General features: G+C 48.1%; 1 protein-coding gene across 5 annotated transcripts in view; it reads left to right on the top strand.

The window, feature by feature from the left end:
* dysf (dysferlin, limb girdle muscular dystrophy 2B (autosomal recessive)) overlaps nt 1-16859 on the top strand; it is a 296195-nt gene that overhangs the window by 264445 nt on the left and 14891 nt on the right. For all 5 annotated transcript variants that reach the window (XM_059650606.1, XM_059650615.1, XM_059650610.1 and 2 more), the window contains 7 exons: nt 1997-2139; nt 4390-4529; nt 6664-6752; nt 9395-9490; nt 11430-11571; nt 13182-13281; nt 15106-15272. In XM_059650606.1, coding sequence (XP_059506589.1) covers nt 1997-2139; nt 4390-4529; nt 6664-6752; nt 9395-9490; nt 11430-11571; nt 13182-13281; nt 15106-15272 — 877 coding nt within the window. The remainder of the gene's footprint in view (nt 1-1996; nt 2140-4389; nt 4530-6663; nt 6753-9394; nt 9491-11429; nt 11572-13181; nt 13282-15105; nt 15273-16859) is intronic.

Genomic DNA, 16859 nt, shown 5'->3' with positions numbered 1-16859 from the left:
CAGTCATTAGTAGATTCTTAATTCCAGGTTTTTATTGCATTCAAATTCCACCATCTGCTGTTATGGGATTTGAGCCTAGGTGCCCAGAATGTTATTTGGGTCTCTTGATTAATAGTCCAGTGATAATACCACTAGGCTTCCAGGTTGGACAAACTTGGATTGTTTTCACTAGAGCACCGGACGGTGAGGGGCGACCCAATAGAAGTATATAAAACTGTGAGAGGCATAGACAGGGTGTATAATCAGAGTCCCTCTCCCAGGATGGAAATGCCACATACTCAGGGGGCCATAGGTTTAAGCCGAGAGGGGGAAAGTTTAAAGGATATGTGTTAGGCAGGCTTCTTACGCAGAGGGTAGTAGCTGCCTGGAACATGCTACCAGGGGAGGTGGTAGGTGTGATGGATACCATAGCAATGTTTAAGAGGCATTTAGACAAACACATGAGCAGGTAGGGAGTAGAGGGATAGGCATCATGAGCAGGCAGATGGGATTAATTTTGAAAGATCTCCTGGTCGGTAGAGACATGGTGGGCCAATGGGTTTGTTCCTGTGCTGTGCAGTTCTATGTTCTACCTTTCTCCTGCCCATCATTGTTATTCTTTTAAACTCCCACTTGTTTCGGTCACCCGTCATTCTAGTTCTGTTAGCTTCTGTCCACCGTACCCTATTCTTTTAGAACCTTAAACTCTCCTTTATATCTAAAGGACCAGAGTATAAGGATGCAGAGGTTATGTTGCAGTTACACAACACCCTGGTTAGACCCCACTGGGAGTACTGTGAGCAGATTGGGGAACCACACCTTAGGAAGGATAGATAGGTCTTGGATGGAGTACAGCGTAGGTTTAGAGGAATGGTGTCTGGATTTCAGGGGATAAGTTATGAAGAGACTGTATACAAATTAAGCCTGTTTCCTTTGGAATTTAGAAGATTGAGATATGATCTGATCAAAGCCTTCAGCAGGAAATGGCAGAATGGGTAAGAATAAATTATTTCCACTGGTTGACCGTTCTAGAATCCAGGGCCACATGGATTTCATCACAGAACCCCCACACTGTGTGAACAGGCCCCTTCAGCCCAACAAGTTCACACCGACCCTTGGAGCATCCTGCCCAGACCCATCCCCCATAACCCACCTCAGCTGCACATACCTGGACGCTAGGAGCAATGTAGCATGGCCAATCCACCCTAACCTGCACATTTTTGGACTGTGTGAGGAAACTGGAGCACCCAGAGGAAACCCGCACAGACGCCAGGAGAATGTGCAAACTCCACACAGATAGGTGCCCGAGGGTGGAATCGAGCCGACATCCCTGATGCTGTGAGGCAGCGGCGCTAACCACTGAGCCACCGTGCCACCATAGTCTGAGAATGACCAGACCACTCAGGAGAGATGTTAGGAAGCACTTCTGCACACAAAGGGTGGGAGAGATTTGGAACGCTCTTCCACAAATGGTAATGGATGATCGATCAGACGTTAATTTTAAATCTGAAATAGTTACATTTCTGTTATGTAAAGGTATTAAGAGATTATGGGCCAAAGTCAGGTCGATGGAGTCAGGTCATAGATGGCCATGATCTCAATGAATGGTGGAACAGGCTCGAAGGGCTGAATGGCCTGCTCCTGTTCCTGTGGTCGTTTAGTCTTTCCTGTCACCCTGCCATCCTGTGACAGTGAATCATAAACCAAAGTTCTTGGATTTGCATTCCTTAATATTCCCAGCCCAGAAACAGTCAGTCCCTTGCTCCAAGCTGGCTGGCCTCTGCAGCTGCCTGTTTGCTTTACACAAGCTGCCCCACGCTCTTTGTGAACTCACCCTGCCAGCTCGATTCATTGCTCCTGTGTGCTTATTTATCCGCTTCCTGTGGGAGTGAATCCCATGTTTCCCAGAATACGCTCTGGATTTCACTAAACTGCATTTCACCCAGCCGAGTGGACCTAGCATGCTCAGAGATCCGGCACCGCGGACTGTTCTAATGGAGTGCTTTTATCTTCGCAGCTCCGGACCAAACCGATGGCGTGACCAGCTCAGACCAAGCCAGCTCCTCCACATCTACGCACAGAGGCAAGGCTACAAGCTGCCTGTGATCACGGACAGTAAGATCACGATGGCAGGCGAGGAGTTCCTTCTGTCTGATTTTGGTATGTCTGATCTCTCCTGCTCGTCCCCGAGCTTCACTTACACAGAGAGAGAGAGACAAAGCTTGATGCTCAGGCTAACCATTCACCACCTGATACTCAATGTGGTTTCAGAAAGCCAGCACCATCGTGGGGGGCCGAATGGCCTCATGCTGCGATCAGTGACACTGACGTGATAATGTGATATACATCGTAGTGTCCTTCGAAGCTTCCACATCCACTGCAAGTGTCCATTCAGCCCCTCTAACCTTGTCTGTCATTCAGTTAGATTGTGGCTGTCAGATATCTCAGCTCATGTGTCTGTCTATACTTCATTATCTATTATGAAAATATCACCGTAGAATCCCTACCGTGTGGAAACAGGCCATTCAGCCCAACAAGTCCACACCAACCCTCAGAGCATCCCACCCAGACCCATCCCCCTATAACCCACACATCCCTGGACACTTTGGACAATTTAGCATGGCCAATCCACCTAATCTGCACATCTTTGGACTGTGGGAGGAAACCTGCACAGACCCGGGGAAAATGTGCAAACTCCACACAGGCAGTTGCCCGAGGGTGGAATCGAGCCCAGGTCCCTGGCACTGTGAGGCAGCAGTGCTAACCACTGAGCCACCGTGCCACCTTGACACCACTGTGATGCCAGAGCGCTGGGCATGCTCAGTTTCTGAGTATATCCGATGCATCAATTTTGGGAGATGGCACAGGAAGGTGGGGTAGAGGTGGAACAAATGAGTTAGACACAAAAGTAGCCCCCTTAAGCTTGCTCCACCGTTCAATAATATCAAGATTGACCTGATTATTTCAAGTTCCCACCCTGATAACATCTCTCTCACTGCCTAAAACATAATCAAGGATTCTGCCTCTCGTCATTTGAGAAAGAGAGTTCCAAAGACTCAGTGACCCCCCATGGAAAAATATTCCACACCTTGGCCTCAAGGTCAGCCGTGCTTTTATTCAAAATTGTCAAGAGGTTCAGAGGGCCAAATGGCCTGCCGTTGTGTAGTGGGACCTCCTGCAACAGGTAGTGGCTGTGGGAAGGAATCTTTGAATGGACTCCATCTGGAAAAGTTAGAATTTGTTTGTTGGGAAGCGGGCTGATGGGAAGGGAGAGCAGATGCGCAAAAAAATTCCTCAAACCAATTTCCCGGATTAGTGACAAATGGAATTCAATCCAGAGAAATGTGAGGTGATGCACTTGGAGAGTACAAATAAAACAAGGGAAGACGCGATGAACGGTAGGACCCTGGCAAGCACCGAGGATCAGAGAGACCTTTGTCCCCATGTACACCAGCCCCTTAATGTATCAGGACCAGTGGGTGAAGTGGTTAAAGAGGCATTAATTGAGGGTCAGAGTTTAAGAGCGTGGAGGTTATGCTGGAACTGTATAAAACACTTGTTAGGCTATAGCTGGAGTATTATGAGTAGCTCCGGAGTTCATCTCATCGGAGGGATGTGATTGCACTGGAGAGGGTGCAGAGGGAGGTGTACCAGGATGTTCTCTGGGCTGGAGAGTTACAGTGATGAAGAGAGATTGGACAGAGTGGGGATGTTTCACTTAGAGGGGACTGAGAGGAGACATGACTGAGATGTATAAAGTTGTGAGGGGCATGGGTAGGGGAGACCAGACAGATGGAGGGATCAATGACTGGGGGGGGGGCATCGATTTAAGGTAAGGGGCAGAAAGCCTGGAGGCGATATGAGGGTGGTGGGAGTCTCAAACTAGCAGTGTGTAGGAGTGGGAAAGACAAAAACCTTCATTACCTAGAAGAAGTATTTAGATGTTCACATACAATGCCAAGACATGCTGGGTTAGGGGCCAAATGCTAGAAAGTAGGATTAGAATAGGTAGACGGTTGTTTTTGACATGGATGCAATGGACAGAAGGGCCTGTATCTTTGCTGTAGATCTCTATGACTCTGCTTTAACTTACACAGCCATTCCACATATATGGTTCCTTGTTTATCCTTAATTTCTCTTCCTGCTTGTCATGACCTGATGGCATTGGAATAAGGAATCCTGCTTCACGGCCTTTGGGTCATCTCTTTGTTTCAATATCATATTACGCTGACCTTATTCCTTAGACCTCCTGGTTAGATACTGATTATGTCAATCTGAAATGAAGCTTCTTTAACCCGAACAATCCCTCACCCTGATGAAGAATTGAACCTGCAGGATTCTCACGGGAGGGTTGTGCGCTGCAATGACCTCAGACTGTCGTGGATGACTGATTGTTCCTTTTCATTACAGAGGATGGGAAGCCCCTCAACACGCACCTGGGACCCCCCGATGAGCGCCTGGCTTTGTATGTGCTCTGCAAACAGGGCCTGGTCCCAGAGCATGTGGAGACACGGGCATTATTCAGCCCATTACAGCCTGACATTGAGCAAGTAAGCGCTCGATTCTGTTGTGAATAACCACAAGGAGTAGATATGGTTCCTAGGGGCAGTGGATTACGAGTTTTATTTTTATTTACTCGTGGGATGTGGATTTTGCTGGCTGGTCAGCATTTCTTGCCCATCTCTAGTTGCCCTTGAGAAGGTGGGGGTGAGCTGCCTTCTTGAGCCGCTGCAGTCCATGTGCTATGGTCGACCCACAATGCCCTTAGGGAGGGAATTCCAGGATTTTGACCCAGCGACAGTGAACGAACGGCGATATATTTCCAAGTCAGGATGGTGAGTGGCTTGGAGGGGAACTTGCAGGGGGTGGTGTTACCATGTATCTGCTGCCCTGGTCCTTCTGGATGGAAGTGGTTGTGGATTTGGAAGTTACTGTGATGAATATCTGCAGTGCATCTTGGAGATTGTACACACCAGAACATCTGCACTAACAGTCTAGCGATAATACCACCAGGCCCTCAGTGAATAACATGAAAAGATAAGCATTGGCCATGATACCAGGAAGAAATCTTCCCTGGCCCTCTTAAATTATTGCCAGTGGACCATCAATGCCTGCCCGAGAGATACCCTGGCATGTCTGACAGGAGAGGACATTGTTAATTGAAGAGGGGCATGGACCCATGAATTATCTAACACAGAGGTGCTTTGTTTTAAAAACCCGTTTGCTCATTTGACATGGGCACAGCCAGTTCGGTCAATGTTTGCTATCCATTCCAGATTATCTTCAGGAAAGTGGTGTTGAGCTCATTTCTTAAGCCACAGCAATTTAGGGACCTATGTTAAATAGCCACTGAGGTAGAAATTTATTGAAGATGAACAGGAGTGTGTACCTCACCTCCAGACCCTCCAAAACCTGTCCACCATTCACATGTTAGGAGTAGGAAAAGACTCCCAAATGTCAGATGTTGATTTACCAACAAAGAGCCGCTCCCAATCCACGTTCTCCAATTCTTGCTTAATTTGGTTACAGTTGGCCTTCCCCCAGTTTAACACCTTCAAACACAGAAACGTAGAAACACAGAAGATAGGAGCCGGAGGAGGCCATTCAGCCCTTTGAGCCTGCTGTATCATTCATCACGACCATGGCTGATCATCCAACTCAGTAGCCTCATCCTGCTTTCTCCTTATAACCTTTGATCCCATTCACCCCAAGTGCTATATCTAGCCACCTCTTGAATACATTCAATGTTTTGGCATCAACTACTTTCTGTGGTAATGAATCCCACAGGCTCACCACTCTTTGGATGAAGAAATGTCTCCTCATCTCTGTCCTAAATGGTCTACCCCAAATCCTCAGACTGTGACCCCTGGTTTAGGACACACCCACCATCGGGCACATCGTCCCTGCATCTACCCTGTCGAGTCTTGTCCTTATCCAGATGTATCTGAAAACGTATGGAATTATGGCCAATATTGCCAGTTTCTGAGTTACTGCGGCAAGTAACTCCCCTCCTGACCCCCCCAAAGCCTGTCCGCCATCTCCAAGGCACAAGTCAGGAGTGTGATGGGAAACTCCCCACTTGCCTGGATGGGGGCAGCCCCAACAACACTCAAGAAGCTCGACACCATCCAGGACAAAGCAGCCGCTTGATTGGCTCCACATCCACAAGCATTGACTCCCTCCACCACCGACACTCAGGAGCAGCAGTGTGTACTATCTACAAGATGCACTGCAGAAATTCACCAAAGATCCTCAGACAGCACTTTCCAAACCCATGACCACTTCCATCTAGAAGGACAAGGGCAGCAGATACATGGGAACACCCCAACCTGCAAGTTCCCCTCCAAGTCACTCATCAACCTGCCTTGGAAATATATCGCCGTTCCTTCACTGTCACTGGGTCAAAATCCTGGAATTCCCTCCCTAAGGGCATTGCGGGTCAACCCACAGCACATGGACTGCAAAACCTCAAGAAGGGTAATTAGGGACAGAGCAATAAATGCTAACCCAGCCAATGATGCCCACACCCAATGAATGAGTGAAAAAACTGCAATATAAAATGGGAGATAAGAAAGTGCAATCAAGGAACTAATGTGGATTAAGAGCCTTCTCATGAAACCATCCCAACATAATATGTATGCAATGGCTAACAGAGCGTATTTACTTCTGTTCTTTGTTCTTTAGGGCAAGATTCAACTTTGGGTGGACATCTTTCCCAAATCACTTGGACCTCCTGGACCTCCATTCAACATCACCCCTCGCAAAGCGAAGCAGTAAGATTCAATCCCAGTATCTCTCACACAGTCGGTATTAAAGCTGCTGTCTTTGGGTGGGACGTATCTACACCCGATCTCCTATTGGCCTGTGGATGCAGGGAGCTAGCCATCCCCAGACTGAGAACAATAGATCTCTTCAGTATGAGAGACTCACAGGGTGGAAAGGCAAGGTGACAGACCTGACAGATCAGAACAGATCAGTTATAATCAAGTTGATTGATAGAAACATCTTGAGAAGCCAAAGGGTCTGCACTGCTTTGAGCTAATCCTGTTCTTAAGTTACCAAGATAACAAAGTGTGGAGCTGGATGAACACAGCAGGCCAAGCAGCATCTTAGGAGCACAAAAGCTGATGTTTCGGGCCTAGACCCTTCATCAGAGAGGGGGATGGAGTGAGGGTTCTCAAATAAATAGGAAGAGAGGGGGAGGCGGATGGAAGATGGATAGAGGAGAAGATAGGTGGAGAGGAGACAGACAAGTTAAAGGGGCGGGGTTTGAGCCTGTAGTGGCAAGTGTAGATGGGGAGGTAGGGAGGGGATAGGTCAGTCCGGGGAGGACGGACAGATCAAGGGGGTGGGATGAGGTTACTAGGTAGGAATTGGAGGTGTAGCTTGAGGTGGAAGGAGGGAATAGGTGAGAGGAAGAACAAGTTAGGGAGGCGGGGAACGAGTTGGGCTGGTTTTGGGATGCAATGGGGGGAGGGGAGATTTTGAAGCTTGTGAAATCCACATTGATACCATTGGGCTGCAGGGTTCCCAAGCAGAATATGAGTTACTGTTCCTGTAATCTTCGGGTGGAATCATTGTGGCACTGCAGGAGGCACAGGATGGACATGTCCTCTGCGGAATGGGAGGGTGAGTTGAAGTGGTTGGCAACTGGGAGGTGCAGTTGTTTATTGCGAACCGAGCGGAGGTGTTCTGCAAAGCAGTCCCCAAGCCTCCGCTTGGTTTCCCCAATGTAGAGGAAGCCACAACGGGTACAGCGGATGCAGTATACCACATTGGCAGATGTGCAGGTGAACATCTGCTTGATGTGGAAAGTCATCTTGGGGCCTGGGATGGGGGTGAGGGAGGAGGTGTGGGGGCAGGTGTAGCACATCCTGCGGTTGCAGGGGAAGGCGCCTGGTGTGATGGGGTTGGAGGGGAGTGTGGAGTGGACAAGGTTCATCCAACTCCACACTTTGTTATCTCGGATTCTCCAGCATCTGCAGTTCCCATTATCAAGGGACTCCCTTGTCCTCTGCACCTATCTTCTCCTGTATCCATCTTCGATCTGCCTCCACCTCGCTCCCTGTTTATTGCAGAAACCTTTCCCTAACCCCCTTTTCTAATGAAGGGTCTGGGCCCGAAGCGCCAGCTTTTGAGCTCCTAAGATGCTGCTTGGCCTGCTGTGTTCATCCAGCTCCACACTTTGTTATCTCGGATTATCCAGCATCTGCAGTTCCCATTATCTCTTAAATTACCATGTCAGGATGTTCCTAATGGTGGGCGTGTTCACAACCAGGGCTCAGAGTCTGAGGGCTCAGGGTAAACCAGTTGGGACGGAGATGAGGAGACATTTCTTCACCCAGAGAGTGGTGAGCCTGTGGAATTCATTACCACAGGAAGTAGTTGATGCCAAAACATTGAATGTGTTCAAGAGGCAACGAGGCAAAGCACTTGGGGTGAATGGGATCAAAGGTTTTGGGGAGAAAGCAGGATTAGGCTGTTGAGTTGGATGATCAACCATGATTGTGATTGTTTCCAACATTCCAACGTGGTGTTCATACACCAACAAACTCTGGAATTTCAATTTAAAACATGTTGGGAGCAGTACCGTGGCTCAGTGGTTAGCACCGCTGCCTCACAGTGCTGGATAAACCAGGTTCAATTCCAGCCTCGGGCAACTGTCTGTGTGGAGTTTGCATATTCTCTCTGTGTCTGTGTGGGTTTCCTCTGAGTGCTCTGGTTTCCTCCCACAGTCCAAAGACGTGCAGGCTAGTTGGATTAGCCACAGGAAATTACCCATAGTGTTCAGGGATGTGTAGATTAAATGGATTAGCCATACGAATTGCAGGGTTACAGGGAAAGGGTAGGGAGATGAGCCTGGTGGGATGCTCTTCAGAGGGTTGGTGTGGACTTGTTGGGCCAAATGGCCTGTTTCCACACTGTAGAGATTCTATTCTATTCAGTCATTGCCTGCTCTCACCCTGGGTGGTCCCATTTCCCTCTACAGCCCAAACATGTGCAGGTTAGGTTGGATTGGCCCTGCTAAATTATCAGTGGTGTTCAGGGCTATGTACGTCAGGTAAGTTATAGGGGATGGGTCTGGACGGGATGCTCTGAGGGTGTCTGTGGAATTGTTGGGCTGAAGGCCTATTTCCACTGTGTAGGGAGTCTGTGATCTGTGATCTGCGATCAAAGACATGGAATCCCAGCGATGGCAACTTCAACTACATTTCAATTCATGCAGCCACAGTCCATTCTTAGCTCCACAGAGAGCTTTGCCCTGTATCTTACCCTGTTTCTAACCCCTTGCTGTCCCTGTGCCTAGCATGTGTGACAAGATTATGATTTGATATGGTGTTCTGATTAAATGACAAAGTGGACGATCTTTTTTCTGAAGATTCTGTTGTGCGTTTTATCTGTGTCCCTGTTTCAGGTTTTATCTGCGTTGTATCATATGGAACACCAACGATGTAATCTTAGATGATGTCAGTATCACAGGAGAGAAGATGAGTGATATCTATGTGAAAGGGTCAGTACTTTTTTGGAATGTGTTTTCCCAGTGTGTCACTTAGATTTCCATTAAACATGGAACACAGCAGGATCCATTTCACCAAAGTGTATGTTGCACAAAAATTTCCCCCCAACATTATTCATCTCATTTATCCTTCCATTGTTTTACCTTCCGTGTGGATTTCCAAACCTCCCTGCTGTGCTGTTCACCTCAACCATTCCCCAAACAGGCTCCACCGTCTCATCGATCTCCGGGTGAAGAGGTTTCATTCTCAATTTTCCGCTGAATTTCTTCAGGACTGTCTTACATTTCTGTTACGCAAGCCCTGTTGGCCATTACATGCTGCTGGCAAATTAGTAAATTGTAACGACACTGAAACTGGAGGGGATGGTCGTCATCGTTTTCCAATCAGCACTATGGAACTCACAGTCTCAGGTTGTACACAGTAAGGCTGAGATAAATCGATCCCCGATCAGTCGGGGCATCAAGAGTTTTGGGGAAAGAGCAGCAAAGTGGGTGTGAGAAATGTCGGGATCACCCAGGATTCTATTGAATGGTGGAACAGACTCAAATGGCCTACTCCTGCTCCCATTTGTTGTGGTCTTAAGGGGAGGTAAGATGCACCAAAATGATAAAAAAAATTGGATGTTCCAATAAGCTGCAGAGTGTGGAGACTCCCATGCAAATGCATGCACAACCAGAGTGAGCCATTCAGCCCATCTAGGCTACTCCACCGTGGATCAAGATCTTAGCTGATCTGTTGGTGGCCTCAACTTTCCAGTCCACCCCAATACCCTTCCACAGTTGTTTGTCAGTTTGGACTTGATGGGCCTGTTATGCACTGTATTAATCTACAGCTGTATGACTCCTTTGTCAAGTCAGGAATCCATGTAATGCAGCCTTTGCAATATTCTTCCACCACTTTCCAGGGAACAGAGTTCCACAGATCATCTCATGGAAATTGTTTCTCCCTGTCTTTGTTTGCAACGGGCATTCCAGTGCATCTGCTTGTCCTTCTGGATGGAAGTGGTTGTGGGTTTGGAAGGTGCTTTCTGAGGATCTTTGGTGAATTTCTGCAGCGCATCTTGTAGATAGTACACACTGCTGTTACTGAGTGTCGGTGGTGGAGGGAGTGGATGCTTGTGGATGTGGTGCCAATCAAGCGGCTGCTTTGTCCTGGATGGTGTCGAGCTTCAATAAGATCGCCTCTCATTTTTCTAAACTCAAATGGATACAGACGCAGCCTTCTCAAGCGATCCTCATGAGATAACCCTTTCATCTCAGGAATCAGGCAACTAGGCATTCCCTGAACTGCTTCTCATGCAATTAAATCTGTTCTTAGGAAAGGAGACAAAAATTGCAGACTGTACTGCTGATGGTTCTTAGCCAGTGCAATTGTTAGAAATTTTCCCTCTTTTATATCCCACCCACCTTGCAATGAACAACATCTCGTTTGCCTTCCAAATTGCTTGTTGTACTTGCCCACTAACGCTTGTCCCTTTATCTGCCAGCTCACTCAAATCCCTCTGTACTGCAAAGTCCTGTGACCTCTCCCCATTGAAATAAAATGCTGCTTTTTCCATTCGCTACTTAAATAATTGACTGAATAATTTGCGTCTGTGTTGCAAGGTAGTGACAGTTTGTTCTGTGGACTGGTGTCCATTCTGTTAAAGCCCATGTTTCCCTACTATCGAAGGCGCTGCATAATTCTGAAGTTTATATTCATTCCTAGGATGTTGGCGCTCATTGTCGAAAACTAAATGTTCCTTGAAAACAATAAAATAAGTTTTTCATATCCATGTGGCCGAAGGCTCAGAGATGTACAATCTAGTGGATGTTGAGTTTTCAGGCAACTGCTATAACATTAGTGACATTTGACAGAGAGACTCCAGGTCCTGCTGCGTTGTTATGAAATGTCCCTGACTCTGGCTCTCTCTCTCTCTGTCTCTGTCTCCAGTTGGCTTCTGGGCTATGAAGGCAACAAACAGAAGACAGATGTCCACTACAGGTCCATGGGCGGTGAAGGAAACTTCAACTGGAGATTCGTCTTCCCTTTTGAGTATTTGCCGACCGAACAAGTCTGCTCCATTGCCAAGAAGGTGAGGGGGATGCAGTCGCTGTTGTAGTGGGGACCGTGGCCCCTTTATAACCTGGCTCATCTGCTCACCTAAAAGCTTGCATGGACAGTTGGGATTGCTCTTGTGTTTATGGTTAGCCTTGGAATTCTGTTCTTCTCCTGAAAAGTCTTTGCCTCCTCCCTTATAGCTTCCTGCAAAGTGTCCCTGTGCTGAGGCACAGACCTCCTCTTTCCTTAGGGGTTAAGGCACGCCATTTTTAAATTTTTTTTCCTGAGATGTCAGCATCTCTGTTAAAGCCAGCATTTTCTGCCCCATCCCTAGTTGCCCCTTGAGAAAGTGGGGGTGAGCTGCCTTTCTGAACCACTGCAGTCCACCTGCTATACGTTGACCCACAATACCCTTAGGGAGGGAAACCCAGGATTTTGTCCCAGCGACAATGAAGGAACAATGACATATTTCCAAGGCAGGATGGTGAGTGGCTCGGGGGGAACATGCAAGAGGTGGTGTTCCCACGTATCTGCTGCCCTTGTCCTTCTGGATGGAAGTGGTCGTGGGTTCGGAAGGTGCTGCCTGAGATCTTTGGTGAATATCTGCAGTGCATCTTGTAGATAGTACACACTGCTGCTACTGAGCGTCGGTGGTGGAGGGAGTGGATGCTTGTGGATGTGGTGCCAATCAAGCGGCTGCTTTATCCTGAATGGTGTTGAGCTTCTTGAGTGTTGTTGGGGCTGCCCCCATCCAGGCAAATGGGGAGTATTCCATCACACTCCTGACTTGTGCCTTGCAGATGGTGGGCAGGCTCTGGGGAGTCAGGAGGGGAGTTACTCACTGAAGGATGCGCCGTCTCTAATTTCTTGTGGTCTGAGCACAAATGTGGCTGCTTGAGTTAATTTTCAGGTCAATGCTTAATGAAAGATTGTGGATGATGGAGCGACCTCTGCAATGCTAATGCCAGTGAGTGCCGCGGTATGGGTTTTATAGACTGTCAGCTGTTGGAGATGCGCACTGTCCAGCACAGTGTGGATTAATTATTCCTTTTCGCTGATAGAACCATTCAGAATGATGACCAGGGACTGCATTCTGGCCCAATGTCCGAGCACCACTGTTTCCCATGAGGCTCCTCCCACACATGATCACTGGGTAATTTAAGATGCACAATAGGAGAATGTAGATGATGTTATACTTGCTGTTGAAGTGTCCGGGACAGCTTTACTCTGTCTCTAACCCCGTGCTGTCCCTGTCCCTGGGAGTGTTTGATGGGGACAGTGTAGAGAGAGCTTTACTATGTATCTAACCCCGTGCTGTCCCTGTCCCTGGGAATGTTTGATGGGGACCGTGTAGAGGAAGCTTTACTCTGTATCTAACCCTGTGCTGTCCCTGTCCCTGGGAATGTTTGATGGGGACCGTGCAGAGGGAGCTTTTCTCTGTATCTAACCCCGTGCTGTCCCTGCATTTGGTATTGACCCTGAGAGCTATGAACGCAGATCTTTAATCCCAACACTGCCCTCTGGCCTATCCTCGCAGCCTCTTGGTGTTTGTGGTTGAATTGAACTCTGAACCATTTGAAAAGTTGACAAAGTGATCATTTAAAAAACCACACCATGTGACATCTTTCTCTGCTTCCCACCCAGGAGCATTTCTGGAGCCTGGATAAGACACAGACGAAAATTGCACCCGAGCTCATCATCCAAATCTGGGACAATGATAAATTTTCCTTCGATGACTACCTGGGTAAGCTGCTCCTGCCTCTCTGACTGGGAATTTCAGCACCAGAATTCCTTTTTCATTCAATCATTCATTCACAAAGCATGAGGGCTTTGCTACCTAGGACAGCATCTATCACCCAGAGGGCAGACAACATTGTACCCAGCACCCACTCCGTGATTTCATGGATCAATGCGCGACAATCCAGGATGGGCTGGATTTTCCTGGAGGAAGTGGGGACCCTGAGTCGCTAAACTTACAACCTGATAGACCCACCTCCCATAAACAAGCCCAGTTACTGCCATTCATGAAGGCAGCTCCTCAACACCTACTCAGGGGCAACTAGGGATGTGTAAGAAATGCTATGTTCGCGTCCCGTGAAAAAACTCTTTTTATTAAATCATATCAACGCTTTGTAAAGAAACTGTTCCTGCTTTAAGCTATGAATATTTCGTATTTCTAGTCTCTCCCAGCGAGTGGAAAACTCTATGTAACACTGATCCTCTCAAATTTCTATGTGATGTTCAAGGGCTCGGGTTTGGTAAGCACAACATGGAAAATAAAAGCAGCCTCTGTTAAAGTGACCCCAAAGCTGCCAGATTACAGGTAAAATGGGTGGCACAGTGGTTAGCGCTGCAGCCTCACAGCGCCAGGGACCCGGGTTCGATTCCACCCTCGGGCCGTGTGGAGTTTGCACATTCTCACAGTGTCTGTGCGGGTTTGCTCCGGTTTCCACCCACAGTCCAAAGATGAGTGGGCTTGGTGGATTGGCCATGGGGAATGCGGGCTTACAGGGATAGGTGGGTCTGGGAGGGATGTGCTTTGGTGGGGTCGGTGTGGACTTGATTGGCAGAATGGCAGTCTTCCACGCTACAGGGATTCTATGAAAAAGAGCGTTGGGGTTCACCAATATCTCCTTCACGTATGATGCACGTCATTTCTGATCCAGTTGAGGTCTGTCAGTGACTCCCAGCCCCATTGTGTTGTCTCCATTGCCTTTTGAACAGGCTCGGTAATTCACTCAGCTTGGATAAAGGGCCCACCACCAAATTCAGGACCGATATTGAGGGCTGCCCTTGCCACTGATGCCGAGATGGGAATTTTAGTCATACTACTGAAATGGTAAAATGGTAAAAGTGATAAAACCCTCTTTGGAGGGTTGGTGTGGACTTGATGGGCCAAATGGCCCGCTTCCACACTGTAGGGATTCTCTCATTCTTCCTGTACGTGTGAGAGAGACAGAATCCCTGAGAGTTATGATCAGTTATGTATGGAATACTGCGTCCAGTTCTGGGTGCCCTATTATAGGAAAGATGTGGATGCTTTGGAGAGGGTTCAGAGGAGGTTTACCAGGATGCTGCCTGGACTGGAGGGCTTATCTTATGAAGAGAGGTTGACTGAGCTCGGTCTCTTTTCATTGGAGAAAAGGAGGAGGAGAGGGGACCTAATTGAGGTATACAAGATAATGAGAGGCATAGACAGAGTTGATAGCCAGAGACTATTTCCCAGGGCAGAAATGGCTAGCATGAGGGGTCATAGTTTTAAGCTGGTTGGTGGAAAGTATAGAGGGGATGTCAGAGGCAGGTTCTTTACGCAGAGAGTTGTGAGAGCATGGAATGCGTTGCCAGCAGCAGTTGTGGAAGCAAGGTCATTGGGGTCATTTAAGAGACTGCTGGACATGTATATGGTCACAGAAATTTGAGGGTGCATACATGAGGATCAATGGTCGGCACAACATTGTGGGCTGAAGGGCCTGTTCTGTGCTGTACTGTTCTATGTTCTATGTTCTATGTTATGTCATTTTTTTATTTTTGGTTGAAGCTGTGTTCGATGTGCATTGCTGCTTTTTAGGGTCAATTCAGATGGATCTCAACAGAATGCCCAAACCGGCCAAGTCTCCCGAGAAGTGTGGTCTGATGGTGCTAGAGAGCGGGAAGCATGTCTCTCTATTTGAGCAGAAATCAGTGAAGGGTTGGTGGCCCTGCGTTGCTGAGTCGCAAGGAGAGAAGACCCTTGCGGTAAGAGTTCACTTCATTCCTCGAGGCACTTCACTTGCTGACGAGCTCGCGGTCCAATGGCAACTTGCATTTGTATAGTGCCTTTCGTGTAGGGGAACTGCCACTTTCCTGTTGAATTGTTGGACTGAAACCTTCTCGAGGGTGAATGCGGAACACCTCATTAAACTCCTGGAAGCATGCTGGCCATGTAAAAGTAAAACGCTGTGGAGATCGGGAATAAAAACTAGAGAAATTGCTGCAGGAACTCAGCAGGTCACGCAACATCTGCCTGGAGAGAAAGCAGAATTAATGATTCGAGTCAAAGAGTTGTGGAGATGTACAGCACAGAAAGAGACCCTTTGATCCAACTCACCCATGCCAGCCAGATATTCTAAATTAATCTCGTCCCATTTACCAGCATTTGGCCCATATCCCTCTAAACCCTTCTTATTCATGTACCCATGTAGATGCCTTTTAAATGTTTTAATTGTACCAGCCTCCAGCTGGTAGAATTAAAACATTTCCAGTTCCTGGGAAAAGAGGGTTGTCCAATGAGGACAGCTTGAGTAAAAAATGGGCCAACACCTTTTAGAAGAATGAGAGCCGGTCTCATTGGAACGTAATATTCTGAGAGGGTTCCACCAGGTGGGTGCTGAGAGGCCGAAGAGCCTGGGAACAGCATCTTCTGCTCCTACAGGGGGTGACCTTGGAGATGGGCATGGTACTTAATTGGGGAAGGATGGTGGTGTACCCCAATCCTGATGCCCCCCAAACCTCCTCCAGAAAAGCCCTTTGTCAGCTGCAATGTCAATTAAATGCCTCATCCTCGCCTTCACTGGGATTAATACAGTCACTGTCAGGCCTTTTGTGATGTGACGTTCCTCACCTCAGGATCAGGATGATTCAGTCGATTAGAGAACATTGATGCCCGATCGAGGGGTCGGGTATTGGGCAAGACAGTGTTCATTGGAACCAATGCCTTGTCCTTGCTTCAGATACCACATCCCCCCCTGCCTCACCTTCGCTTCCCACTGTGCCCCATCTCAGTCATCGCCCTACCCCTCATTCCAGGTCACTTCCCTTTGTTCTGGGGTCTCCCGGTCTTGGGCTCCAGGGAGTGTGCTTCCATTCACAACCACTGCCACCTCGTTGGCGCTGCTGAACATGAGAACTGCTGGCCTCTGATTGGTTGGCTGCTGTCACTGGGCTGGAGGAACACACCATAATAAAGTGTGGAGCTGGATGAACACAACAGGCCAAGCAGCATCTCAGGAGCACAAAAGCTGACGTTTTGGACCGAGACCCTTCATTAGAGAGGGGGATGGGGAGAGGGAACTGGAATAAATAGGGAGAGAGTGGGAGGCAGACCGAAGATGGATAGAGGAGAAGATCACCCTCAACAACTTCTCTTTCAATTCTTCCCACTTCCTACAGACTAAGGGGGTGGCCATGGGCACCCACATGGGCCCCAGCTATGCCTGCCTCTTTGTAGGTTACGTGGAACAGTCCCTCTTCCGCACCTGCACAGGCCCCAAACCCCACCTCTTCCTCCGTTACATTGATCACTGTATCGGCACCGCCTCATGCTCCCAAGAGGAGCTCGAACAG

This window comes from Stegostoma tigrinum, chromosome 1 (assembly GCF_030684315.1).
Source record: "Stegostoma tigrinum isolate sSteTig4 chromosome 1, sSteTig4.hap1, whole genome shotgun sequence".
NCBI lineage: Eukaryota > Metazoa > Chordata > Chondrichthyes > Orectolobiformes > Stegostomatidae > Stegostoma > Stegostoma tigrinum.
This window is presented reverse-complemented; position numbering and strand designations above follow the sequence as displayed.